Source organism: Trachurus japonicus, chromosome 23, assembly GCF_045865225.1.
Source record: "Trachurus japonicus isolate A0001 chromosome 23, Traja_1.0".
NCBI lineage: Eukaryota > Metazoa > Chordata > Actinopteri > Carangiformes > Carangidae > Trachurus > Trachurus japonicus.
In genome coordinates, this window is record NC_140929.1 from 9,280,278 (window position 1) to 9,307,505 (window position 27,228).

At 42.3% G+C, this 27,228-nt stretch overlaps 1 protein-coding gene across 4 annotated transcripts in view; it reads right to left on the minus strand.

Annotated features, from left to right (window-relative positions):
• anks1b (ankyrin repeat and sterile alpha motif domain containing 1B) overlaps positions 1–27,228 on the minus strand; it is a 223,172-nt gene that overhangs the window by 64,241 nt on the left and 131,703 nt on the right. For all 4 annotated transcript variants that reach the window (XM_085769577.1, XM_085769576.1, XM_085769578.1 and 1 more), the window contains 2 exons: positions 20,074–20,260; positions 873–1,549 (listed from right to left, as the gene is read on the minus strand). In XM_085769577.1, coding sequence (XP_085625703.1) covers positions 873–1,549; positions 20,074–20,260 — 864 coding nt within the window. The remainder of the gene's footprint in view (positions 1–872; positions 1,550–20,073; positions 20,261–27,228) is intronic.

Genomic DNA, 27,228 nt, shown 5'->3' on the forward strand with positions numbered 1-27,228 from the left:
ATAACGGTTGCAAAGGGACACCAGAGCTCTTCGTAAAAAAACACACACAAAAAAACATCCAAATACCTCCATGATGCTCGTATGTAATGTCCGTCTTGTGCTGAAGCCCCAAATTGTGTAATTGTCCCGAAAAAAATTAAATAAGTCTATATTTTAAGCTTGTTTGTAGCGGAAGCTTCTCGAAGCTCCTCTTCCTGGTCCGTCCAAATCTCGCGTGATTTGCGCCGGCGTCAGTGCGGTTACTGCGAATCACGCGAGATTTGGACGGACCAGGAAGAGGAGCTTCGAGAAGCTTCCGCTACAAACAAGCTTAAAATATAGACTTATTTAATTTTTTTCGGGACAATTACGCAATTTGGGGCTTCAGCACAAGACGGACATTACATACGAGCATCATGGAGGTATTTGGATGTTTTTTTGTGTGTGTTTTTTTACGAAGAGCTCTGGTGTCCCTTTGCAACCGTTATATGGACATGCACTGCTACGACAAGACCCCCTGTAACTCAGAGAAGGGACGGTGGACTCTGAGACTTCTTCCAGCCCTTAGTCAACATGAGGGTGAGTAGATAATGAGCGAAATATCATTCTAGGGTGAACTATCCCTTTAAAGTTTATTTTAATAGTTTTTTTTTATTACAAATGATACACTAACATTTAAATTCCTACCAATTCAATGTTACATTTGGATATGCCGATATGGTTCCAACATAATCTTTTTTAGAAAGTGACGGTATTTAGGAATCATGACGATTAATTAATTGTGGCGTTTAATATCGCGGTTTATAATGAAAACAAGTGATCGTGACATCCCTAGCTGAGACTGTAAATAGAAGTGGTCGATTTAGAAAACCCCCAACAGTGACGTTACCCACCTGAATGGGAGACACAGCGACCAGGTTGGAGTCAGACTTGGACAGAGACTTGGACAACTGCAGGTCCAACACACTGCGGGGCATCGACCTCATCCTCCCCAGGGTGCACGCCCTCTCTTCGTAGCCGGCCCCCGACGAACCGTCCTTGGCCGCGCCTCCTGCAAGCTCCCTGTTCTGCCCGGAGGAGTAGGACGGCGGGCGGTCTAGCGTGGCCCACGCCCGAGGCGGATCCACCTGATCACAGTTCTTGGCTCGACCGCCGGCCTGGTCCTGGTTGACCCGGGTGTGGAAGATAGTCCGGTACACCACCTGCGGCTTCTGGGGGTCGTTGGTGATCCTCTGCTGCTGCGACGAAGACGACGACGACGACAACTCGCCGCCGCCTGACCTGGGGAAGACCTGAGTGGGTCCTCCTCCGATCACGATGTTGTATTCTGGGGTTTGCAGCAAACTGCTCTGGACGACGTCTGTGTGTGCGGCGGCGTACTTGCGAGGTTTAGGGCTGTAGAGGTGGAAAGGCGTGTCGGGGGTCTCGCAGGCCGGGGAGGATCCATGGAGGAGGCCCGCGAACTCCTCTGGGATGTGGCTCTTCCTGCGATCCTCCGACAGAGCGTTTGATGTGGAGGAAGAACAGAGAGGAGGCGGGGGAGGAGGGTCTCGCTGGTACGGCCCGTCGTCTGCAAGTAGGACACACACACACACACACAAAAAAAACACACACTGATTAGGATTAAATCTTAAATTTGCATAAAATGGCCGTCAAAACAATGATACCACTATTGAATCTACAAGAAATGTACAATTTCCCTGTAAATATACTGTAATATCTAAATGCCCAGTAAACAACAAAAAAGAAAAAGAGAGAAGCAATGAGGTTAAAAAAACAAATAGTGCAAAACAACCAAAGCTGCAAATAGGAAGATAAGAGCGAGGTAATGCATCTTCTGCTCCGCCGTAGAAAAGCTGTTTGTTCAAAAACTCCTGGCTGGGATTTTAAACCTCTGCTCCGCCACTGTCTGGGTCCAAAAGTGTGCGTGAGTGTCTGAACTTATTCATGTTTGCATGATCTCATTGGGGCAGGCGTCCTTACCCTACATTGACTATCTTTTTTTTTTGTTTTGTTTATATATTTATTTATTTTCCTTTTTGAAGGGATGCTTTCAGGGGCCTGCTCACTGTCTGTGTGCAGTGGGGTGAAAGAAGCCGCTGAAAGCTTCTTTTGATTCTCTGTATTTGTGTAATTATAGATGCGTGTCTGTGTGTGTGTGTATATATGTGTGTGTGTGTGTGCGTCCCTGCTTGTCAGATTATGCATGCTTATGTTCACATCTGAAAACACGTTACACCTGAGGTCACAGCAATCATCTCGCATGTTGAAAAAAGCTGAGCTCCTCATCATACGATGCACAGATAAATAGAAGGTGCATTATTTATTCTTCATCTACTCTGATTATTTATTTATTACTGTATATATATCATTACACTTGACTAGATCAGTGTCGTTCTCACACATTTCAAGAGAGACTGTGGCAAAGAACTGTACTGAGGTTCAGGTTGTACTCTGCTCCTGAGGGAACAGCTCTTATGCTCTTGGTTATTTTTAGCCTCACAGAGTCTCTGACAGAGTGTGACTGAACCTAAATGTTAACTTTATTGAGTTTGATTGATTAGTGGAGCTGTAAACTGAGCAAGAGAGTGAGAAAGGTATGTGAGCTCAAGGATGAAACAAAGATAGATGTGGATGAAGTTTGAGGATTGTAAAATTTAAATGAAATTCAATGTTTTTTGCTCAGTCACACAACTCTCGTTAGCTTTGTTTCCCAGTTGCGGCTGTTCTTGTCAAAACAAAAGCTGCAATAAACCAACAATGAGCTACCTGTCTGGCAACAGACGGGAGACAAAGTTAGTGAAGGTAGAGAAGAGAAGCAGCGGGATATTTCTCTCTGGAGTTGTAAACAAAAACACAAATAAATATTGATGTGGCTCCATGTCTGCTGAGACATAATAACCTATAAGTTTATCGTTGGGTGGCGTCTGTGTGGTACAGTGTTCACATCTTGACATGTTTCTCCCAAGTGGCCAAAAAAATCAATTATTGAAGCAAATAGTGAAGCAGTTATTAATATTTTTGACACGTTTCCATTCATTTCCACTGCGTTTTATCACGTAGTAGCATTTTGACGCAACTCGTGCAACTTTTATAAGTCTGTTAATGGACTTACATATTACATGGGAATGAATGGGAGCAGATTAAAGGGCGGATAAGTGTAAATATTACATTCATACATCTTTAATAAACACAACAACATGGCTAGCAGTCATTTAACGTGTACTGTCTGTGACTACTGTGATTTGTAGGTTATTTGTGCTAGATGATGCAGAACCCCTGGTGTGATCCTGTAATGTCATGGCTGATCTGCCAAAACAACAAACACACAACAAACACACACACCGAACACACATAAACACACACACACAACAGTGAGCTGCATTGGATAGAAAATACAGTATAAGTGTGTGTGTGTGTGTTTGGTGGCACGTAGAGATCTCTTTTCTGGTTCTTGTCACTGCATGTTAAGATTGTGTACTAGTCCATGTAAACAATCTCACCACTGATAAGCATCACACAAACACACACACAAATACACACACACACACACACACACACACACACACACACACTCTCTCCATAGCCTCACAACACAGTCAGTATATAGAACAAATACAAGCGGTGCCTTGTCCACATTCGTATAAATGCAAACTCCACAGTGGTGTAATCAAAACTGTCAGTTGGATAATTGCGTGTGCCCCCCGCTCGCTCAGTCGCTGCCCCACACACACACTCACACACACACACACACACACACTCACACTGCATTTCCAATGTTGTCATTTGACCACACACTCCTGCTGCCTGTCGCCTCCTCACCACTCAAACAATCAGTCTCTCTCTGGTGTCGGACAGGTTTTAACTCGCACCTGCTGACCGTCCTCATCACATCCACACACATTTTCATATAACAACCATTACATAATGACAACACAGAGAGAAAAGCCAGGAAGCAACAGGCGTTGATAATAAGAAAAAGTGAAGGTCTGAGAAGAAACATGTCTGCTTTTTCTGAGAAAAAGAAATTAATAAACTGGATCATAATGATTAAAACAGGTGTTTTTCGTACTGTGAAAGAATAACAATGGGAGGAAGTGGAACAATATTATCGTCAGTCCTCCACTGGAGAGCCATTTCATACGATTCGAAAGGTGAACGTAACTGTACCTTGACTGTGCCGCGTTGTCTCTGTGTTTCAGAGTACAGAGCACACACACACACACACACACACACACACACACACACACACACACACACACACACACACACACACACACACACACACACACACACACACACACACACACACACACCCATTAAGAGTCTGCAGGTAATGAGGCTTGAAAACATGATTCATCCTCAAGTGTTAACATGGACCGAAATTGTCATAATTTCCTACAGAAGCTGAAAGCTCTTTAGTTATGACTAATCTGCAACATTTTAAAGGATAAACACGACTGAACATGGCGACCTTTGTTCCCGGCCCTTAACATCTGTTTTTTTTTTGTTTTGCCTCCATTGTCTTCTAGGTGATTGTTACGATTTCTTACCGTAATCAGTATCTGAAGCACTGGCCATTGATAATGTGTCAGTTTTGTGAATTATTACATAAAGACCAGACCATTGTTACCTCGTACAATGACACCAGTCTTTACATTGCAAATCTTTCTGGTTAGATAAATGACACAGCGAGCGATCCTGGAGGTGGTCCAAGCAATATAACAATGGGTGGTTAGATTTACATAAAAGTCCTACATTTTGACTGCACCTTGAAGGCATCATTAAGTCACACTTTATTTCTAATGCACACATCGCTAACTCTGTATGTAGCCTCTCTCTGCCCCGCTGTGCATTTCTTTTCTCTCTTTTTTGCGATCCTTTATCACCCTCTCCATGCATCTCCTCTTTTTAAAGACGAGAACTGTTGGCAACAGGTGAGCCCGTTAGTCACTATGGCAACAGAGAGCCCCAGCGCCAGCATCTCTCCTGTTTTTTTTTGTTGTTTTTTTCAGGCGACTGAGCGTCTTCGGCCTTCGAGAGAGAGAGAGAGAGAGAGAGGAAAAAAGTGTACAGCTGATAAACACAGCAATCAAATCAGCAGGTATGTGCGTGTATGTGTGTGCTTGAGTGAGTGTGTGTGTGTTTGTCTAGACAGGGGGGAAAAAATATCAGCATTACAAAGGTAGAGCTGAGAAATCTGCAGAAGTAAAAGGTTCAAGGAGAGAGTTGGAGGGAAAGTTACATCCAAGACTCAAAAATACTTTCTGAGAACGATATATTTCAAGTGAAGACGGAGAAATAAAAGTAACATCAGTCGAGCTGATTGACGTCCTGACAACACGTTGGAGGGTGATAACTCAGCAGGAATGTAATTCAGCTCACCTCAGGCCTCTCCCCCTGTAAACAATCGATGGTCTTCCCCTCTGTTGTTTCAACCCTCATTACTTATCCATTCCTGACCTTAAAAACAAACTGCAGCTCTGTCCCCTGTGTGTTGCTGCTGCTGCTGCATGTCTCTTACCTGGGAATCCAAATGTCAAAAGCTCAAAAGAAAGATACAGTACAAAATCACGCTGCACTGCGCATGTGCTGCACATGTTACAGTAACTCACCACTCCCTTTCTGCCGAAACGTCTGAGAATCAGACGGCGAGACGGCGGCTGCATCGTTCTGCATACCTGCATTTTTATTGAGAATCTACAGGTTTCAGCACGAAGCAGGTCACCTTGGAAACTGATTGGTATTTAGATAAGTTATGTTCACTTTAAGACAAACAACTGCAGTAATGATTGAGATTGTGCAACAAGAAATATTCATTTTTCCTTGAAATCAGGACTTTTCCAGGACATTTCCGGCTGTTACTACGCCGTACACTATCACATCCCCCGTCCCATTCATGCTTTGGAGAAATGCTCTTATATTTTATTGTGTACATTTAACCAGTTTGTTTCTATGTTTATTCCTCTCTCATCCCCAGAAGTCTGAGTTAAAGATGTGCAGTATATGGCTCTATTTTATCTATGAAATAATCTCTTACATACTTAAAATTGAATAATAGAAATAGAAAATATGACAAATTTATCATAGAACAACGCAAACATGTTGTTTTTGTGTTTAAACCACGCCCACTACAGCTCTCTGCTGCTCCTCCATCTGTCACTCAGCAGAGGAGACAATAGGTCCAATACTGGAAACACTATAAACTTAAAGCAGATATCAGTGGCACGGCCGTTTCGGCTAATGCTGTGTTCAAGGCAGGCTTTTGAAACCGTAAGTTACAGCTTCAAGTCACAACTACGACTTGGTAGCGTTCCAGGTAACCCGTAGCTCGTGTTTTTACCGTCCTGTTGTCTGTGAAAGTTCCCTATAATGGCCACTCGTAACTTCCGACCCGTGAACTCGTACCAGATCGAACTGGTATGACTTCACAGGAAGGAAAAACACAAAGTACGAGTTTCCTTGAACGCACCATGAGTTAGCAGCCCCCGCCCTTGTCAGGCATCAATTGGTCCTCGTGCTACGTCACCACATTCACGCGCATCCCTTGGCTGCACACACAGCCCTTCATGCCGTTCTCTCCCCTCATTGGATAACACTTGTATCCCACAAGGAAAATTTTCTCCTCGGGTTACAGCAGAGCAGAGTGACGGAGAGACTCGTGTTTAGGCTGAAATACTTCATGTAAGTGATTGCTGACGGAAAATAGGACTATTTAGGACTTATATTAACAAAAACATTCCACTGATATCTGCTTTAAAGTCTCTAGTTTTCTCACTAGAAACTTCTTTGGAAAAGAAATCGTTAGTGGGGTCTGAAAAAGTCAAATAGAGCTCTGGTAGCTGATCATGATGTGATTAATAATTTTCCAGGACAACTTTTTTTTCCATGAAAAACTGGTCAACCATTTTCCAGGTTTATATATGTATTACTCACAGGTGCGGGAATCACCTTTGCATCACTTCAGGATTGATTTGTTCATCATCATTTACGCTAACATGCCTGACAATAAAGACCAGTTCATCGATTTATCTGAGCTGACTGATGCAGTGATGTGTGAGGTCATCATTTCCGCATGTTGATCAACTGTGAGAGGCACAACCTTCAGTTGTGTACATCCATCTACCACCCACTTATCGGCAGAAAATAGGCAGAGAAGAAGAGAGTGGGCAGGAGGGAAGCAGATCTGGAGCGCTGCTTTTATTTCATGTACCTAAACACTGCATCTATTTACAGAAAAATACATGAAATTCATCATTTTTGGGAGGTTTGACGGTGATGCAGCGACACGAGACACAGTGGCCACATGGCGATGATTCTCAGCAGGTATGACTGACTGAGTGTGTGGTGTAGTGAATAAATGATTTACAGTAATATCACTCAGTACATTACTGTTGCATAATACAACACAAAGGAAATGGGTGAGCCACTTAGTACAGTGGAAAACATTAAATGCTTTCATTGCAGGTAATGAGACAGCTACTGGGAAAATCTGAAAACAAATTAATTATATAAAAAAGTGCTTTTTAAACTAAAGTTATCAGTGAAAAGTGCATTAGTTGGAGTGCAGTTTGGGTTTTTGCAGATTAATTGGTATCTGTCAGGACAAAATATGTTATATAATACAGATCATAAATAAATGCTGTGTACTGATTAACGGTTTATTATGAAATTTTGAGGCCTTAGAAAAAGAACATTAAAAATGCCCTGATAATGTTTATGTGATGAAATGAGAAAGCCCTCTAGTGGCTGTTGTAATGAGAGTAATGTAACCATGTGACCCCTTGTTATACAACTCACACTGTCCCGTCAAAAACAAAGTTAATGCCAGAAAATCAAAATGCAAACTCGACACACTGAATTTAATTTCTACATCTCTAGATTTTCTGTGACATGTAAAATTTATTTTACAATGCACATATACTGTATATTCAGTAAAATTATGTTATTTGCAGTTAAGTTATTTTGCAGCAGACATTTTTTTTAACTAGTTATTAGAAAAGAAGAGCTCAGGTGTAACTAATGACATTAACGACGGCGCTCTCCAGTTCAGGGTCTCCAACGCGCCGTGACAGCGAGCGAACAAGCGCAGTATTAAAGTCCTGGAACTTGTTCACATGCAGTAAAAGGAACGCAGGCATAATTAACACATCAGTTACACCTGTGCTCGTCCTGCTGCGACACGTCAGGGTGTCGAGGAAAAGATACAAGTACAAATGTCAAGACCGGCTACGACTGGAGAAAAGCTCCGCTTGTTGAACTTTACAAAAGACAAAACAAGATGTCGTTAACAAGGTTTTTGTGCTCGAGCCTGCAGGAGGAGACATTACCATTTTTTATGGTTTATGCAAAGCGCTTTGAACTCCCTTGTTGCTGAAATGCGCTGTACAAATAAACTTTATACGACCCCTTGAAGCTGTTTCGCTACCGTTGGCAATTTGTTGAAATGTTGCGTAGCTACCTGTGATCAGCTCCTTCATTTCCTTTGTGCACTGTGTTCTCTGAAAAACGTTTTAATCAAAAGAACTCGCCAAATTTAAAGCGGGCATACTGACTATTTAGAGTATGCTTAATTACGGAGCTTATTAACAATCCTGCATGGAGCTTGTATGTCATATGTTTTGGGTTTATACCAGCTCATACTGGCGTGTGAAGGAAATGTTCTTCCAACAAGTATTTTTATCCTCTTGCCAGCTTCACTTCACAGCAGTAAGACTTAATTCCTGCTGGTGAATAGTGAATCTCTAGTCTAAATGAAGCATATCATACAGTACAGTATCTATATTCAGAAATAGATTAAATGGGTGGAAGGAAAAATAAATAAATTAACAAAAGGTGCGGAGGGAGTTTGCATCAGCAAAGAGAAAACTATATACTTCCTCATAAGAGAGGGATGAATCCATTTACTGTGTTGCTACGAGATACGGTATAAAAGTGTGTTTAATTGCTCCTTAATGAATAGTTGCCATACGTGGTCCAGTCATTCGGGTCGGGGAGGAAGCAAAGATGGAGAGAGGGAGGAGTGGTCTTCAGGGTGGAAAGGTAAACGTTACCATACAGAGCGAGGGAGGGAAAAAAAGCAGGGCTATCTGAGTGAATAGAAAGCAGAGTCGAGGTGGAAGGGCAAATGAGTTACGCAAACTGTGGAAAAGCGGCCGAGCTGCAAAAGTCAGGAAGAATGGCTGACGAACGGCAGCCAGGTGGAGGTGAAGTGAGGGGGCGTGCGAGGCGCAGATACAGTGAATGACTGGCAGAAAGATAGAGAGAGAGAGAGACGGCAAAGCGTACGAGCACTCTTGTGACAGTGGCAAGAGAAATAAAGGAGTGACAGAATGAAGGACTGAATGACAGACTGGGGCCAGAGGTAGAGAAATGAAAGAGTGGGGACACTGAGCTGGAGTTTTTATTTCAAAACCAGAGGGAGGGGACACTGGGGAGACGAAGAGCGAGGCTTGATCTGTCTGTCAGTCCACTGGAGGCTGGGTTTACAATAAAGACTCAGAAGAACTGTATCAAAAACCGAATGAAACCAACATCCATTGTTGATTTTCACACAGACTGAGGGTCAAGAAATCGTTTAAATTCCCATTAAAATTTAATCCGTAGCTACTAAATATTTCACGACCGCATTTAAAAACAAACTTGTGTCAGTGCATCTTTGCCTCGGGCCTCATCTTTGTGGTCAATTGGTGAGTGTACACACAGAGAGACACACAAATACTACAAATACAACCTAAGGTGGCTCTCATGCAGCAGGGTGCTTCAGTGTGTGTGTGTGTGTGTGTGTGTGTGTGCACCACATAGCATGAAGGGCTGGGAGATGATCCAAACATCTGATAGCGCTGTGTTCATCGCTCCGTCTCTCATGGCACGGCACCGACTGTTATTAAAAACTACAGAGTAATATCGGAGCTGTCAGTCATCCCTGAGATTAAAGACTAAGCCCTATTTCCTAAGCGCCACAGGTCTGGATAAATCATTATCAGCTCCCTGAGCCTCAGGCACTAACACTTGGTTAGCGCTAGGCTATGCTAACAAACCCACATCGAGATAGTGGTGCTGCAGCAGGACTCCGGTGAGGCCGCCGCCACCATCGCTGCTGCTGCTGCTGCTGGGAACGATGATGACAGGAAATGATTTCAAGTCTGGATTGCTGATTTCCCAAAGTGTTAAGGGCAAATGGGAAAATTCAACAGGCTGTAGAAATGCTCCCTTCAAGTGCTGTTGGAAATGTCACAATCATTAGCTAAATGCACACGAGTAATCCTGAATAGCGATGGGTGGGAGAGTTTCAATTAGCCTGAGATGTGATCGGTCCCAGCAGTGCCATGATAGTGAGGCGTATTCTAGCCTGAGGGTTTGAGGATTAACCTCATACAATATGAGGTCACTTTCTGCTCATTTATAAAGAAAAAATAATAAAATAAAAACATATTTTGGATTAAGATTTCTTTTTTAATTACACTCCACGTTTCTTCACCTATTATCAATACTTGGTTATGAGTCTGTGGGAGATTTTTTCCAACTACACCCTCTTACTGAGAGAAATAATATATACAGTTTATCATACAGTATATATGTAGGCTATACTATCCGTATACATACCGTACATTAATGCCGACTCAGTTGTATCTGCATGAAAACTGAGCTATCCGCATGTTATATTCATAGAACATGTTATATGAATGATCAGATCGATTTTCAGACCTTTTTTAGATTAATGCTGCAAAGAAAAAATATGAAGAAGTGCCTTATAATTTGAAAACTTTGAGGAGGTCTAACCACTATGAATGCATGATAATCCCTGTCTCTGCTGTCTGCCCTGTACTTACTCCTAATCTATTTAAATGCTGAGCAGACATTTCTCCAGATCATCAAGGTCCAAGATTAAACTGATGAGAAATTTCTCCTATTTTTCCTTTTTTTTGGGTTTGTTTTCAGTTCATTACTGACTGTCGGGCTGAAATACCTCAGGTATGTGAGAGCAGAGATAGTGTTGCACTACCAGGTGCAAACAGGTCAGTCTAACCCTCCTGCCTCCCCCCCTGCCATCCCCCTCCTATCAGACAGAGATAGGACCGACTCCCTGTTGAGAGCATTTCTTCACGTCTGATAGCCTGTTCGTATCTAAAACTCAGCCTTAAGGCAGAGACAGGGGCCAGTCTGCAGATATTGAATTCACACTTTCATTCCTGATTCGAGTGCACACAGTATATTGCCACAGAAACCGGCTCGTCTTCGGCAGCAACCTATTACCCCTGCAGTTGACAGTGACAACAGTTTCTCACTGGCTTCATTGAAATTCCACGTGTGTGCAAAAAAAAAAAAAAAATGTGCGGAGCATGTAATGCAATTTTGGATTATTGACAACATGAAATATATTTATGAAATACAACACATTGGGTGTTTCAGGGATGCAACAATAAAAGGCCTGAACGTATTTCCATTATGGTCTCTGGTGTATTTACAGCCCGCAGCCAAAGAATATTGGAAAGTGAGGATTAAACTTTTTCAACTAAATCAAAAAAGGAGACGGTATTTTTTAAAAGAAGCAAACAAGGTATAAAGATAACCTCGCCGCCTCCGAAGTATCAGAAAGAGTTGTTGTATTAAATTATTTGAGGTATTATGTTTAAACAATCTATTAAAAATGTGTCTGTCCCACTGGTGCAACTGTGGAGCTGTGTGTTCCCGATGGACCTTGTTTTGTTTGTATTTTGTGTACACACACACACAAGGATGCGCCCGTATGACAACCCAGATGACATGATACACAGTGTTTCACGTCTTGACAGGTGGCGGTGGTGACGAACCGAGAGAAGGCGCCGCAATGCAAGAGGAGGAGAAGGAGAAGAAGAAGACGACGACTGCAAAGCCTGCGAAGCATGCGTCAACCCAGGTTTCCTCAAGGATACACACAGCGCGCTTTGTTGTGTAACACTGAGTGTGAAGCAAACGGCAGGCAGCGGGAGCATATGTGGGAATTCACTGGGACACTTGGGAATCGAGACTGAGAAGATCCTGGAAGAGGGACATAGTGAAACTCAGGTGACCGCCAAGGAAAAACAACATTTAAAACATCTGTGTCAAGTAGATGTTTTAAGATATTGTGGTCTTGACTAACAAGCAGTGATAGGAATAACGGCGTTACTAACAACAGCACTACTTTTTTCAGTAATTTAAGTTAAGTTACTGTTTCCCCTGATACAGTGCAACGCTGTTACTGTTACTGTTACTGACACTAAAATGCGCTGTTACTTGACTCAAGAAGTCCCATCGGAAATAAATAATAAACCCGTGTAAGTAAGTGTAGGACGTTATATACACATTATTTTCAGTTCATCAACTGGTCAGAAAAAGACGTTTATCTGGGACCAACCAACGCACACACTGACTCCACAACGCGCTGTATCACTCCGCCTCTTCCACACGCCGCTGATCTAAACAGCTGATTGGCGGAGTGATACATCGTGTTGCAGAGTCAGTCTGTGTGGAGGAATACAGAGTGCGTTGGTTAGTGCAGTAGTTATATAAACGGACGTTAGGGAGGAAAGTCACATTTGAGCATTGTATAAAAAAAGTAACACAATAGTTACTTTCCTTGTAATTAATTACTTTTATCATGTAGTAAGTAACTAGTAACTATATTTACTTTTTCAAAGTAACGGGCCCAACACTGCTACAGTAACAAGTGTCTTCCCTGGATCCAGGCCACTAGTCTGGCTAAATGCCATTAAACACACGGCACTCAGACAAATATCTCCGACCTGACTCGTTAACGCAACTGCCTGAGGTTAAATCTAAATGAAACAAGTCTGTATGTGTGTGTGTGTGTGTGTGTGTGTGTGTGTGTGTGTGTGTGTGATCGAAACCATCCCACTCATTAATGAAACCGAGAAGTTAATTAAAGCTACAGTACGTCTCTGGAGGTGGGACAGTTTGGAGATGACACTTTACTACAAACTATGAACCTGCTCTGCATCAGAGAGCTGTTGACACAGACACACACACACACACACACACACACACACACACACACACACACACACACACACACACACACACACACACACACACACACACACACACACACGAGATACAACGTAGAAATACCAGCAGAGGGGAATGGCCTTAAAATGAACCTAGAGTTAAAATCAGAATCAGCACCTCTCTAGCAACAATAATTGAATATTTATTACATTCACAATGATAGGAGGATATATATTGCAAGTCTCTGCGCTGGATTGCATTAGATTGTACAGATGTAATAATAAACTTATGTGCACACACAGAAACTAAACTGCACACACATGAGAAAACAGCGATGTGTTTTCAACCTCTCTCCTCCTTTCACCGATCAAACTCGACTTCGGCTTTTATCTTTGATTGATCCGCTCTCACCCAGGGGTGAAAAAGTAGCGAGAGGAAAGCTATAATTTCATCACATCTGCCACCTGCCACACAACGGGAGGGAGGAGGGATTGGGGGGGGGGCTACACATTCAGCACATTCAACTTGGGAAGAACAAGAGGGAAAATTCCTGTCATTTTATATAAGTGGAGCGCACGTCTGCAGACAGCATCGCTTCACTTTAAAGTGTGGTGGAGAAAGAAGAAAAAAAAGGAAAAGCCGAATCCCACACGCATGCTCAGTTTCTGTTAAGCTATGATTATAATTAAATATGTTAATTGACAATTATACCAGTGGCCATTAATGAGGGGTTTATTTCATTAACTATCATGCTCTGCTGGTTCAGATACATAAATGAATGTGGCTTCGAATGTAACAGTGTATTATAACAAAACCAGAGGACGGAGCTGAGTTATCAGCTGGAGGGAAACCCAAGAAAAACCATGAGCATGTGTGTGTCTATGCATGAGTGTGCTTGAGTATTAAATTAATGCTGCAAACAGATGCACTGCCGACTTTCGGAGCCGACTCGAGGATTAGGCGCAGCAGGTTGATGGATCCATTATGCGTTTTTTGTGTGTGCTCATATTGTAGTTGTGAGTTGGTGTCAAGCCACAAGTGAAGTGTGTGGCATTTGAGAACAAAAGAGGGAACTGAATTAAGCAACAGAGGTCTAATGAGTTTAACTCTTAACACACAGTCGACAACCATGCACAAACACACGCACTCGGAGCAGTTGATCACTTTGCCATTTGTGGCTCATTAAGTGTTGGAGCTCATCGATCACTCAGCCGCTCTGTGGCCCTTTGTGGAGAAACTATGAAGTTGTGTTTTGCAGGCAACTGACAAAGAGGACTCCAGATAATTACATTTCCTTATGGTGATGTAGAAGCAAGAGTCTGTATAACTCAGTTTATATGCTTTGTTGGGAAACATTATATTTCATATATGTAGGTACAGTAAGATGACTTTCTGCTTTATGGCTTTAAAGGGGAACTATACAAGTCCACTTTTCAGCTGTTTTGCTAACCCCCCTCCCGACCATGTCATTTGTTTTTAACGAAGCCAGCGAGACAGGAATCCATGGAGCAGTGGATAACGTTACGGGGACGTTACGAAGTTTACGGGGTGTGTTCGTGTTGCACAGCACTGAGACAAGAGCTGGGACACCAGGTCGGCAGCAAGGTTGGTTTTAGGCCAAGAGACACGAGGTGGAAGGAAGTGAGTCTCCATTCTCCCTCGTAACAAGTTCACCATCACAATCTCTCCAAAGCTGTTTAATTAAGGTAAAAATGTAGCATAGTTAAGGTAAACATCTTGCATTGTTCCTCAATATCAGTTGACAGATTTACATATCCAAAAAGATAATGCAACAGCAGCATCCATTTTATTTTAGTGTTGTGCCTCTGACCACTTGATGAACTTAGATCCAATATTCACGAATAGTGTTGTCTCTTAAGCATCTAAATGTTCCTCCATGTCCATCAGGTAGTTTGTAAACTGCTGTTTGGTGCTGGAAAGGTCATGCACAGTGGGTTTATTAGAGCTTTTTTGTGGAAAACAGCTGGAGACTGTGGCTGGTAATGATGTGAAAGCCATAGGTCAGTTAGACTGTCACAACCCAAAGTCATGATCCAAAACTATGAACTGAAAGATAAAAGGATCTAAAGAACTAAGGGGCAACACCAGAGTAACATGAAGTAAATTACATTTAAAAATAACCAACATGCATTATGTAATGTCTAATATAATCTGTGCACACAAATTTGCTTGCATGGACATTACTGGGTGCATAAGAAGCTGTGAAGTGTTTCAGCAGCTTCCACATGAATAAACACAGACCTGCAGATTTGTTTTGTTTCCGACTTGTCGCAGGGGGCACTGCATAATTCATGGAGGACAGCTGCGTCAAGAGTTGCGCTGCTTTTTGCATAACACCGACTGCACGGCACTTGGCACTCTGTAACCGAGGGCACTGAGGGAATATCTTCTTCACAGTGATGTCCAAAATTACATAAACTGGTAGTTCACTTCTGTGCAGCATCAACAGCAGCTACCAGTGATGGACTGGGTTATTAATAGGCCTCCTTTTTATCCAACCGCCCACGCAGGTTGCTGACACCTGCATACTTTGCTGCGGGGCCGGAGATTTATTGTATAAATGCTGGGGTTGTGTTGAAGAACAAGTTCAGAGTTTTTTAAGAAGAAAATGAAAGAGATAAGAAGAAAAGAGACAGATGTGAAGGGGAAGGAAGGAAGGAAGAAAGGAAGAAGGAAGGAAAGACCTTTTATGGTGTGCAGAGCGGGGAATAAAATGCTTCCATCACTTTCTTGTCCTCATTTCTCAATCCAACCCAGTGAAATCTCACATTCCATTCTCTCCATTTTTTCTGACCCCCCCTCCTCCTCTCCTCTCCTCTCCTCCCCGTTGCCGCCGCCGTCGCCGCCGCTGCTGCCGCCTCCCAACAACATCAGACTCTCATTCTCTCTCCCACTCGCTTTTTTCACTGGCATCCTTTGAATTCTGTGACTCCTTGCCTTCTGTACCCACATACATATATGCTCCCTCTTTCTCTCATTCTCTCTCTCTCTCTGTCTCTGTAAGCCACTTGTTACCATGGCAACCCCACAATGGGCCTTATAAAGCTAATAAGTGGAGAGAGCAGGAGGGATGAGCAAAAGAAGACAGAGGGAGGAGGGAGAGGGAGGAAGGGAGTGAGGGAGGGGCGGGATAGAGAAAAAAATAAATGGAAAAATAAATGGGTGCCAATCTATTCCTGGTGTTGGGAGAGCGAGGAAGAGACATACATAGAGAGAGAGAGTGAAACACATAGAGGTAGACTTATTCTGAATGCATTATAAGTTGTATCTGTAATTTGCAGTGAATGCTTGTATAATATGTTTCTATTATTATTTTTAGTTATTTATATATTTATTTATTGGTTTGTTTGTTTGGTTTTGTCTATGTTGTCTTATATATTGTCTCATTTCTACTGTGTCATATGTGTTGTTTGTTAATCACCCAACTTGCAAAATAAAAAGTAAAAAAAAAAGTATAATATGTTTCTGTAAGTGTGGTTGTTTTAATCTAAATTTACTTCATCCATTTAGGAGACGCAGCACCAGAGAAGACTCTCTCCTTGCATCTTTGCATCCACACAGCCACATTTTCCTCCAGCAATGTTTTGAGAAACTTTTCAAAGGATGGACTTGTCTTGGCCTCCATGACGTCATCCATGGGTTTGTGAAGAGCAGTTCTACCTCAGGATCTTTTCAGTTCCTGACTCTATACTGAACTCCCCGGCTGGTACAAAAATGGGCAAAAAGACGGGGCCGCGAGTTAAGACTTCGACTTCATACGGGTTCAGGTTTGGGTTTTTTGAGTCTAATACTCCGTTCCTAGTGTTTCTAAATAGAGAAGCTCATGATGCGTTCAAAGAAAAGAAAAAAAACAAGAGCTTTTCAACACTGTGGTCAATAATTGCTCTGCGGTCCTTGTGCTGAGACGACATCAGAAGCCAAGGCTCGTTACGTCGGTTCAAGAAGGAAATGAAAGGACTCTTGTTACATAAACACCAGACTCGTGCTTCAACAGGACTGCTAGATGAAGACGACTCATTCAGGTTTTACATCTGTGTGTGTGTGTGTGTGTGTGTGTGTGTGTGTGTGTGTGTGTGTGCACCTGTGGATTGGTAATGAATGTGTTTTTCATTTGAGGCACTACACGGATCAAAGTGTAACACTGGGGCTCTGAACTGCTCCTGGATGAAAGTCCGGCTCTGCCTCTTCTGCTGGCGCCTGATAGCGGCGGCGGCGGCGGCGGGAGTGTGAGGAGAGACGGGTTGGACTGAAACCCAGGTGAGAGAGAGAGAGAGAGGAAGTATTCACAAGCGCCTCAGCAGCTGACTCTCAGCACCAAGGCCGCCGCTTCGCCATGACAACGGGGAATCTCATCGCTATGGTAACACAAAAATTGCGACTAGGAAATGACACAAAGGAAATACTGTACGGGTCAGGAGTAAATCCAAATTCCAAGTTCCTCTTCTGCAGTGATACAGAGAGTTTGTTTGTTTTTAGTTTAAAGGGATAGTTCAACATTTTGGCAAATTGGCCCATTGCCATAATCCCTATAGTTTTAGGAGTAGGTTCGTTACCTTTATTTGTCGGTGCAAGCTATTTTTAGAACGGCGGAGCAGAGCTGCGAGCTGCTCAGAGCTACGCTATGGAGGCTCATGGGATTTCTTGGTTTCCCTCATCAAACTCATCAAATACACAATCCAACAACTCCAAAACGCTCTGGTGGACAAGTTGTGAACTGCACATTCACCACGCTATGAGATAATAATGCAACGTTACGAGACAGAGTTGTTTTCGAGGTAAATTCAGAGACTGCTTGCCGAAAAACTGCACTTGACAGGAACGTGCATCAGCGGTTTTGCATGAATTTACCTCGAAAACAACTCTGTCTCGTAACCAATTTGCCAAAATGTTGAACTATCCCTTTAAGATAACTTCAGAAAATAAAATACTGTCATCACTATGATCATTATTTGTGCAAATACCATGTAAACAGTTCAGTTGTATGAAATCTTAATGGCGTATCATATGCTGGTTATTAGTTATTCTAGGTTTCACAATATAGGAACTTTTGTCAATCACATCAATAATGCATCTGGATAGTAAACACGTTTTGCATTATTTAGTATTTATGTTCCTTTTTTTTCATTACTGTATGTGAACAAAATGAAAGTGCTGAAATGTGTGTGTGCATGTGTGTGTGTGCAGATGTAAGACTAAACCACCCTCATTATGACATTGCTCTGACGAAATACCTCTCGTTTCATGGAATATTCCTTTTGCAAGAACAACTTTTTTAACTCAGTAGGGGGGGCGTCGTTAGATGAAGCCAACACAGTTTCATCTGGTCTGACACTAAAAGGGACTTTCCCATAGGAATAACACAGCATCTTTTACTGATGTCTTGGAGACTAGTTCGCAGGATATCCGGTGTGGTTTTCCCCCAGAAGGAGCTTGTTTTCATCTTAATTTTCCTTTCAAACTTGACTTGAAACTAACACACAAGCTGAGAATAGTTTTCACTAAAAAAAAACGTACAAATGTTCAAAGAGGAATCTGATTGGCAACTGCATTTGGCATTTAAAGACAATAATTTCAACACAATTACTGCCGAGTGGTGGATTCGCTTACATAGGCAGTGGAAATCTGTACAATAGAAATAGTCAAGTTTGGTGAACTTATATGTAACTTTTATCTAACCTCCTGAGCTGGAGTGTGACCTGCTCTGAACAAGAGGCAACAATGGTTTGACATGTTTTAGCTGAGCAGCACAAAAGCTCCTCGTGACCTGATCCTCTTCACCCCTGGCAGACGCAGCAGTAGGTCCCCTATTAATAAAGCATGATGTGCACTCGTGCGGTTTTCAAACCCACACAACAGGTCAAAACGTTCTGTAGGATAATTCTTAGTGCTCGTTGGAGCATCCTTCAATTCCAGGTGCAACTCACTCACAAGTCTGGCCTGCTGGTCTAAAACCAGCAATTCAACCCGTTGCTACTATATGATATGTGAGGAACTTCCCTGTCTGACTCCTCAGGAGGTAGAAATAAAAAACAAAAATATTTGCAAAGACTATTTCACTGTGAGATCAGCTGCAACCACAAACTGACAGTATCTGACTTGACATATTTGATCTAGCTCACAAAGATAACAGTGTTACAAACCTGCCACACAGTTTAACCTACTTTCCATTTCAGCATTCATCCTTGCATACTTTACGTAAAGTATTTTTCAAGGTTTTAAGAACGATGGTAAAATAAAATGAAGGGAAGCAAGGTACTGTACAGTTTAACAAAAATGTAATATAATATGATGTTGATATTTTTCTGGAAATAACACTAACTTTAGATATTATGTATTTATTGTTGATCCTATCCACGATTTTCTCTCACACAGACAATCTCCCAGCTGTCAGGTGTGATGTGCCCGCCCCTCCTCTCTCTCTGACCCTGTCAGGTGTTTGCCTCCCGGCTGTGGGCAACGGTACGACAGGAGCAGAAAGATTTCAATTTCCTGGGACCCAGGGCAAAAGGATTTAAGTTTCACTTGGTTTCAAGGCTCGAAGAATTTAAACTACTCTGAAGTGAGACAGATGGAGTGAAGAGTGGATGCATCGACACACACACACACACACACACTCTGGCTGAATGCACGAGGAAAAAAGACGCACCGAACACTGACATACTCAACTTGCTGAGTAAATGTGTGTTTCATGCATTCCTGATGCCATTAACTGAACAGGGCTAAAATAAGCCAGCCACTCACGAGGTCAGCAGATGGCTAATATACATGATGGATGGGATATTTTAAGTATATTAAACTCATTTTCCACATTGGATTAAGTCATTTCCATTCATCACTAGTCCCTGCCCAAGAGAAATTGCCCACTATTACTGTGCTAGATGTAAGACTGTAACACTTTAAATGCTAATATCTCTGTTTTGAATGACAACAATACATAAACACAAAGGATTTATGATCAGACAAAGACAAAGAGACCCGATTAGAAGAGTTTTCATATTGTGATAATCCCCTTGAGGCGACAACGAGACGACCTTTAACACTAATTGATCTCCCGCCACGTCACGTCCGTTTCACGGGACTTACCGTTGAGCTGGCAGTCGTCGTTGGAGCCCGCAGAGTCTTCCTGGTTGGGGCTGAGGGGCGGGCTGGCGGGGGGGCTCGTGCTGAAGCTGGCGTAGCCCAGTGACGAGCTCACCTCACTGGGCTCACAGCTGTGGTTGACCGGCCTTTGGACATCCAGGGATGAGGACAGAGAGGTGCGCTGCTTGGGCTGCATGCAAGAGAGGAAGGAGATGAGTCCAAAGGTTAGAGAAATAATAGTTTTTATACACATAACTATACAATATACTATAATAAATGTGTTTTTTCTTCTTTTTATGTGACTTTTAACTTAAAAGTAAATATTTCAGTTTGTTTAAAATTAAAAACAGGCTCAAAATTTTGACTCCCAATCTAAAATATCCCAGCTAAAGTGTTTCAATGTTAGAAAGTGTGGTATGCCGCTGTATGCGGCTTCACACATTAATGTTATGGAAGTCATGCAGTCGAGGTAATTTGACAATTTGAGGCTCTATAACCAGCAATCATCTGATTTCAGTCTACAGGGGATGTTTGTAAGTCAGTGCAGTATCTTCCCTAAATTACCAAAGCATGTGTGAGTGTCTGCAGCTTTGTACTCAAGTCACAATTTTAGACTCATTAGTTCCAACACCTGAATATGTTGTGATGTAATAAAACACACATATGCCAATGTGGTTTATGTAACATGAAGAGAGGGATGGAGGCAAATATGGAGAGGCAACAGAGACAAGAGAAAGAGAGAGAAAGAAATGGACAAAAAAAGAAAGAGAGGGAGAGACATAATGATCGCTTGCAGCCAAGTGAGAGAGTGAGAAAGTGAAGCAGAGAACAACTCAAACTGTAGACTGGCATCTGGTAAACACATCTTACATAATGAGGCATTTGCAGCTCTCAACAACCTGCTGCTACGCTTCGCAAACAGCTCAGGCAGTCGAAACCCTGCTGGTGTGTGTGTGTGTGTGTGTGTGTGTGTGTGTGTGTGTGTGTGTGTGTGAGAGAGAGAGAGAGAGAGACAGAGAGAGAGAGAGAGAGAGAGAGGATGTAGGAAAAGTGAATAAATACAGTGGAACATAAAGGTGAACTAACATCCAGAAATACCGCGAGAGACCGACACATGACAGTGACGATCCGTACGAGGCCTTTGCTGCTGCACGTGTGTGACACAAGATACAAAACCCTGAACCTTAAAGGGATAGTTCAACATTTTGGCAAATTGGCCCATTGCCATAATCCCTATAGTCATAGCAGTAGGTTCGTTACCTTTATTTGTCGGTGCAAGCTATTTCTAGAACGGCGGAGCAGAGCCGCGAGCTGCTCAGAGGTACGCTACGGAGGCTCATTATGGGATTTCTTGGTTTCCCTCATCAAACTCATCAAATACACAATCCAGCAACTCCAAAACTCTCTGGTGGACAAGTTGTGACCTGCACATTCACCACGCTAATAACAGAACGTTATGAAACAGAGTTGTTTTAGAGGTAAATGTAGAGACTGCTTGCTGAAAAACTGCCCCCGACGGGAACGCGCATCAGCAGTTTTGCATGAATTTGCCTCAAAAACAACTCTGTCTCGTAACATTCCCTTATCTTAAAATCTCGGCGGTTCTAAAAAATAGCTTGCACCGACAATTGAAGGTAACAAACCTACTGCTATGATGACTATAGGGATTATGGCAATGGGCCCATTCACCAAAATGTTGAACTATCCCTTTAAAAGAGTGAGAAGCATTGAGAAAGAGAAGAAGTGAGGAGGAGATGGAAAGAGAATGAAAGCCGAGGGAGAGGGCGCTTTCTTTCTGTGCAGGGTGCACTCAAATTGGGTTTTGATCCATCTTCAGATCAACTGCACTAAAGTGAGATGAAAACAAAAGCAAAAAAAACAGGAACAAAGAATTAGGCTGAACAAGGCTACAGCATGAAAAATGAAAAGAGGACAGGACAGGGAGAAATGAAAAACTGAAGATGAAAGGAGGCAGCGAGTGAAAAAGGCAGTGTAGAAGAAAGAAAATGGTAGAGGAGGGGAGAAAAAAAGAAATTATGGGAAGAGGTAAGAAGTGGTGAGAATTTTAAACAGGACAGGAGGGATTTGGAGAGGAAGGAGTGAAGCTGTGGAGGAAGGAAAGAAGAAAGGAAGGAGACGGGGACAATGGCATCATAAAGGACTGAGGGACATGGTGATGATAAAGATGATAAAGAAACGGAGATGAGCATCTGAATTTATCATGAGAGAAGGGATGGAAGGAAGAAGGGAAGACAAGATAAAGGAGAAAGGAGCGAGAGGAAGGAAACATCTAAAGTAGGAAATAACTCCACTAAAATATAAAATAGATGTGTTATTATTAAAAAGAGAGGTATTATAAGAGCATTGATATCATTAAAGACATGTTAGCTTTGCATAAAGTTAGGAAACACTGATCTTCTCATCTGACTTCTAGCTTCAATAAAATTCATCATCATCCCCCAAAACACTAAAACTTTAGCTGCTGCACCAAACTTTTAAAGTCACCTTGTTCTCCTGCGAATAAGCAAATGAACAAAGGTCACATCAAGATATTTTTACACACACATTGTAGCACCGGTCGATAACAGACAGGGGTTTTTCCACATGCGTGACTCTAACATAGAGGAAGCACAGATCCTGCACTAATGTCCCAAACCAGAGAGGCCTCCGCGGATCTGAATGCGACACGGCCACAGCAGTGAGATCGTCCTTTTTTTTCTTTCTTCGTAGTGGAGAGTTGGTCAGCGGGGAATAACACCACAGCAGCGACATCCCACAGAGACCGCGGGGGAATTAAAGGAGCAATGCATCAACCAGACAAGATCACAGCAGCACAGAAAAAAAGCCAAAAGGGAGGAAAGACAATGATGTATGAGCCCAACAGGGAATCAAACAGGCTTGGCAAAGGGAGCGACACTACACAGAGTCATGTCATGTGCTTTTGTTTTTTTTATTTTTACTTCACAAAAAGCAATGCAGATTGATCAAATGTAGTGTGTGCACTCACTGTGCCATGGGCTTAACAACCAATTTAAAGGGACAGAGAATAAATGAGAACGATGCAGCTGCAGTGATGTGACTCTGTGGTGTTTCAAAGAGGGAGGCTGAGGCTGCGTGTGTGTCCGAGTCTTTTGCGAAGCGTCTCATGTTTAATGAGTTTAATGCCAACTTCAACGTCTCCTATTCATCCTCTAAGCATCTCTTTATTCTTCTGCTTATCGCCGCCTTGTCTCTGTGTGTTTTGATTCTGCTTGTTCCTAACAACTAAAAAGGCGTCTTTTTCTCTGGACTCGTGCTTATTAAGAGCTCACACATACACACATACACACATACACACACACACAATGACACATTAGCTAAGTGTACACACACATACACACACACAAACTGTAGTTCTGGTTGAGGCTTAGCGTTAACAATGCAGACGGGCGGCAGGCTAATGAACATGTCATGCCCGATTGGAAGGGGATTAATGAGCACAGGCACACAGATGTATACACAAGGACGTACACACACGCACACACATGCACATGCACATGCACATACACATGAAGCCGGGTCCTCCGTGCCTGAATAAACTCTAGCAAAAACCAAACATCCTCCTCCCCCCGGGGGAAAACATTCTGTTTAACACTTCACTAATGTGTTTAGGTGCTAATAAATGACATACCCATTAGCTAAAAAAATCTAATTGCTCACCTACGACAAGGTGAGATGTGCTTTTGCAGTGTGAGGTTTTTTTGTTTCCGTGTGAAGCTAAGGGACCGTGTGCTAATTTATGAATAATGTGATAATCAGTTATCATAAAAATGATCATTGATCACCAGATCAGGCACCGTAGAGCTGAGGAGTTGGGAAACAAACGTGTTGATGAATGAAACTTGAACAGAGGCAAAACTATCTGTGCAAACTGTACGTATGGTAATTATTCCCAAATCTTTTGCTGTTTCCATTAAGTCTCCTTGCCGGCTAACTAACTCTGAAATTTAATTATTTAATAATAATTCATCACAAGCAGGGGACTGAAAAGTAATTATCATAATCATAATTGATATTTTCAGTTGTTAGAGCAACTCCCCTCCTGTTAACAGTCACTTACAGTTAATGATGCTGAATACGGAGCGATGCACACGTCTTTTTTATTTATTTTTTGCATATTGTGGGTTTTTGTTTGTTCCCTTTCTCTCCGCGCTTGCTCTTTGTTTTTTATTCTTATTCTTGGTCTTTATTTCAGCTGCTTCAGACGTCCACGCAAAGATGTAAACACACAAACTCACACAAAAAGCTCAGAAGAGCGAAGAAGCAGACGGCCCATCAGCATGCAGAGGGGGGGAGAGGAACAAGAGAATAGAAAATAAAAAGGAGTAAACATCCAAACCCTTTTCCTCCCACATCCAGAACAAATTATGCAACTCCAACTATTATTCTATTATTCAGCTCTCAGACGCTGCATCTCCACTTTCTGCCGCTCATCTCTTCCCTCTTTTCCTTGTGATGATTAAGCTACTTTTTTTATTCTCTGTATTTTAGAAAGTTTCCACTCAGACGAGGCTCTCAGCTGATGACACACTTTGAGACAATCCCAGCTCACATTAGCATAAACAGAGCCACCTCTAAAGGCTCAAACATGGTTCACACACTCCCTGTGCTCCATCCACAATCACTGCAGCACAGTCAGTCTGTGTCCTCTCATCCCTCCACTTTAATCAGGAAAAAAATCTCTTGTTCTTCCATAAGAAGTGCTGACATGAATAAAAATCCTCTTTTTTCCCCCCTTCCCCTCAGACTGTAAGGAGATATAAAATGCTTACTGTACAATCCAAAGTGCTTCTCAGTGAGTCAAGATAAACGCAGTAAGAGGAGCACTCATATGAGGTCACCCTTAACAATTGGCCACAATGTGATTTGTTAAATAAAACAAGCGATGACCACTGCTAAAAGGTTTTAAACTTCCAGTTCAGTTCTTTACATTTCCATCTGGTTGGAGTCATGTGCAACTCATCTATTCTATGTTTCTTAGACTAAAAGAATTAACCCAAAACTTGGTCTCAATATTTTCCAAGGAGGTGTCAGGTGTCAAATTGGCCCATTGCCATAATCCCTATAGTTTTAGGAGTAGGTTTGTTACCTGTAATTATCGGTGCAAGCTATTTTTTAGAACGGCGGAGCAGAGCCGTGAGCTGCTCAGAGCTACGGGGGCTAATGGGATTTTTAGTTTCCCTCATCAAACTCATCAAATCCACAATCCAACAACTCCAAAACGCTCTGGTGGACAAGTTGTGACCTGCACATTCACCACGCTATGAGATAATAACGGAACGTTACGAGACAGAGTTGTTTTAGAGGTAAATTCAATCAAAACCGCTGATGTGCGTTCCTGTCAGGGACAGTTTTCTGGCAAGCAGTCTCTGCATCTGCCTCGAAAAGTTGATGGATTGTGTATTTGATGAGTTTGATGAGGGAAAACCAAGAAATCCCATTAGCCTCCGTATCGTAGCTCTGAGCAGCTCGCATCTCTGCTCCGCCGTTCTAAAAATAGCTTGCACCGACAATTAAAGGTAACGAACCTACCTAATTTTGGCCAATTTGTTGAACTCTCCCTTTAGAGTGCCACCGTCCTGATTGTGAGGGATCTTTGCTACCAGAACATGTTTTTACTATTCTTACTGTTAATAATAGTAATAGTAATAGACTGTCAGGCTGCAGAAATCAAGCATTTTTAAGATACAAAACAAAGAAGCTTGTTAGCTAATCATAAAGTTCAAGCAGGTCGGATCATCATTAGAGTCATACTGTACTTGTTCTTTTGAGCTACTGTTTCCAGAAGCAATAAGAGTCTTTCTACTTGAAGTCTTTCCTCTCATTATGTGCTATCACTCCACAGGCTCCGTCATTATCCACCATCTGAAACTGTGAGAAAGGCAGGAAGCTTTACTGTAGCTGCTCACTCTGAGCTGGAAGTGATTCAACCTTGTGTCGGCTTCACGGCAATCAAGCAGTTTACCTGCCACATCTCTACTGGCAAAAACAATTTAACATGCAGCGCAGAGGCCGGCGGAGGCTAGCAGGTCCACTTGACTCATTACTAATGAGGTGAAAGAACAACACGACTTGTTGAAAATCATCATAATGCTTCAGACAAATTCTTTCTTTTAATACAGGTGAAAATTGCCAGGAAGTAGCTCAGATGTGAAACTGCAACCATGAACCCTCTGCAGAGCGTAAATCTGTTTTTGAGAACAACACACACATCAACACAAAGGTCTCCTGGTTGTCCATGTTCAGGTGGACATAAATAAGCCAGCAGGTACAGTATAAGATGAGGGGAGTGAGTTGACCAATATAAGTGAGAGTAAATGGATCATTTTTCCCCCTCTCTCTCTGCACAACTGCAATGATTGTTTCATCGATTCTGTGCGTGTGTTTGTGTGTCTGCATGACTCATGTTCCCAGAACTGCAGGGTGCACACATGGGCTGCAATTATTACACAGATCTGAGGAAATTTGCTAGAAGATTAACTGACTGGAGCAACGGGCTCAGAGAGGGATCATCAAGTGACTCTGTGTGTCTTTACTCAGCACAAACGCGGGGCCACGGCGGCGAGGTGATTGATGTGTGTGAACAGATTAATGAGCTCCAAATGCCAAAGTGATTAGCGATGAGTCTGATAAAAGAATCTGGAGATTTTCCGGTGGGGAAGAAAAACAAAAAAAAACATCCTACAGCTCCACAAACGGATTAATATATTGACATGAATGTTCAAAAGCAAGTTTAACATTATACAAACTCAACAAATGGAAACAAAACAGCAACATGCCTTGATATCAGGCGACAACTAACAACTATTGCACGTATTAATTAATCTGTAGATGTTTTAAAATGTGTTTTTTCCATTTCCACACACAACAATGTAAAAACTTTAGATGCAGCTACAGTAAAGAACTACGAATTGATTTTTTTTAGGTTCTTGCAAGAATCTGGATCATGCCTTTTTCCTTCTTTGATGTAACATCTTGCAATACCATGATCGGGGCATCATCATTACATCATATATGTGGTCTTGGTGTGAAATAATTACACAACCACACCCCCTCGGATTCTCTCTGCAGCCTGTCAAGTCGTTGTTCTTGTTGTTGTGATCTTGTGGTATTGTAGAT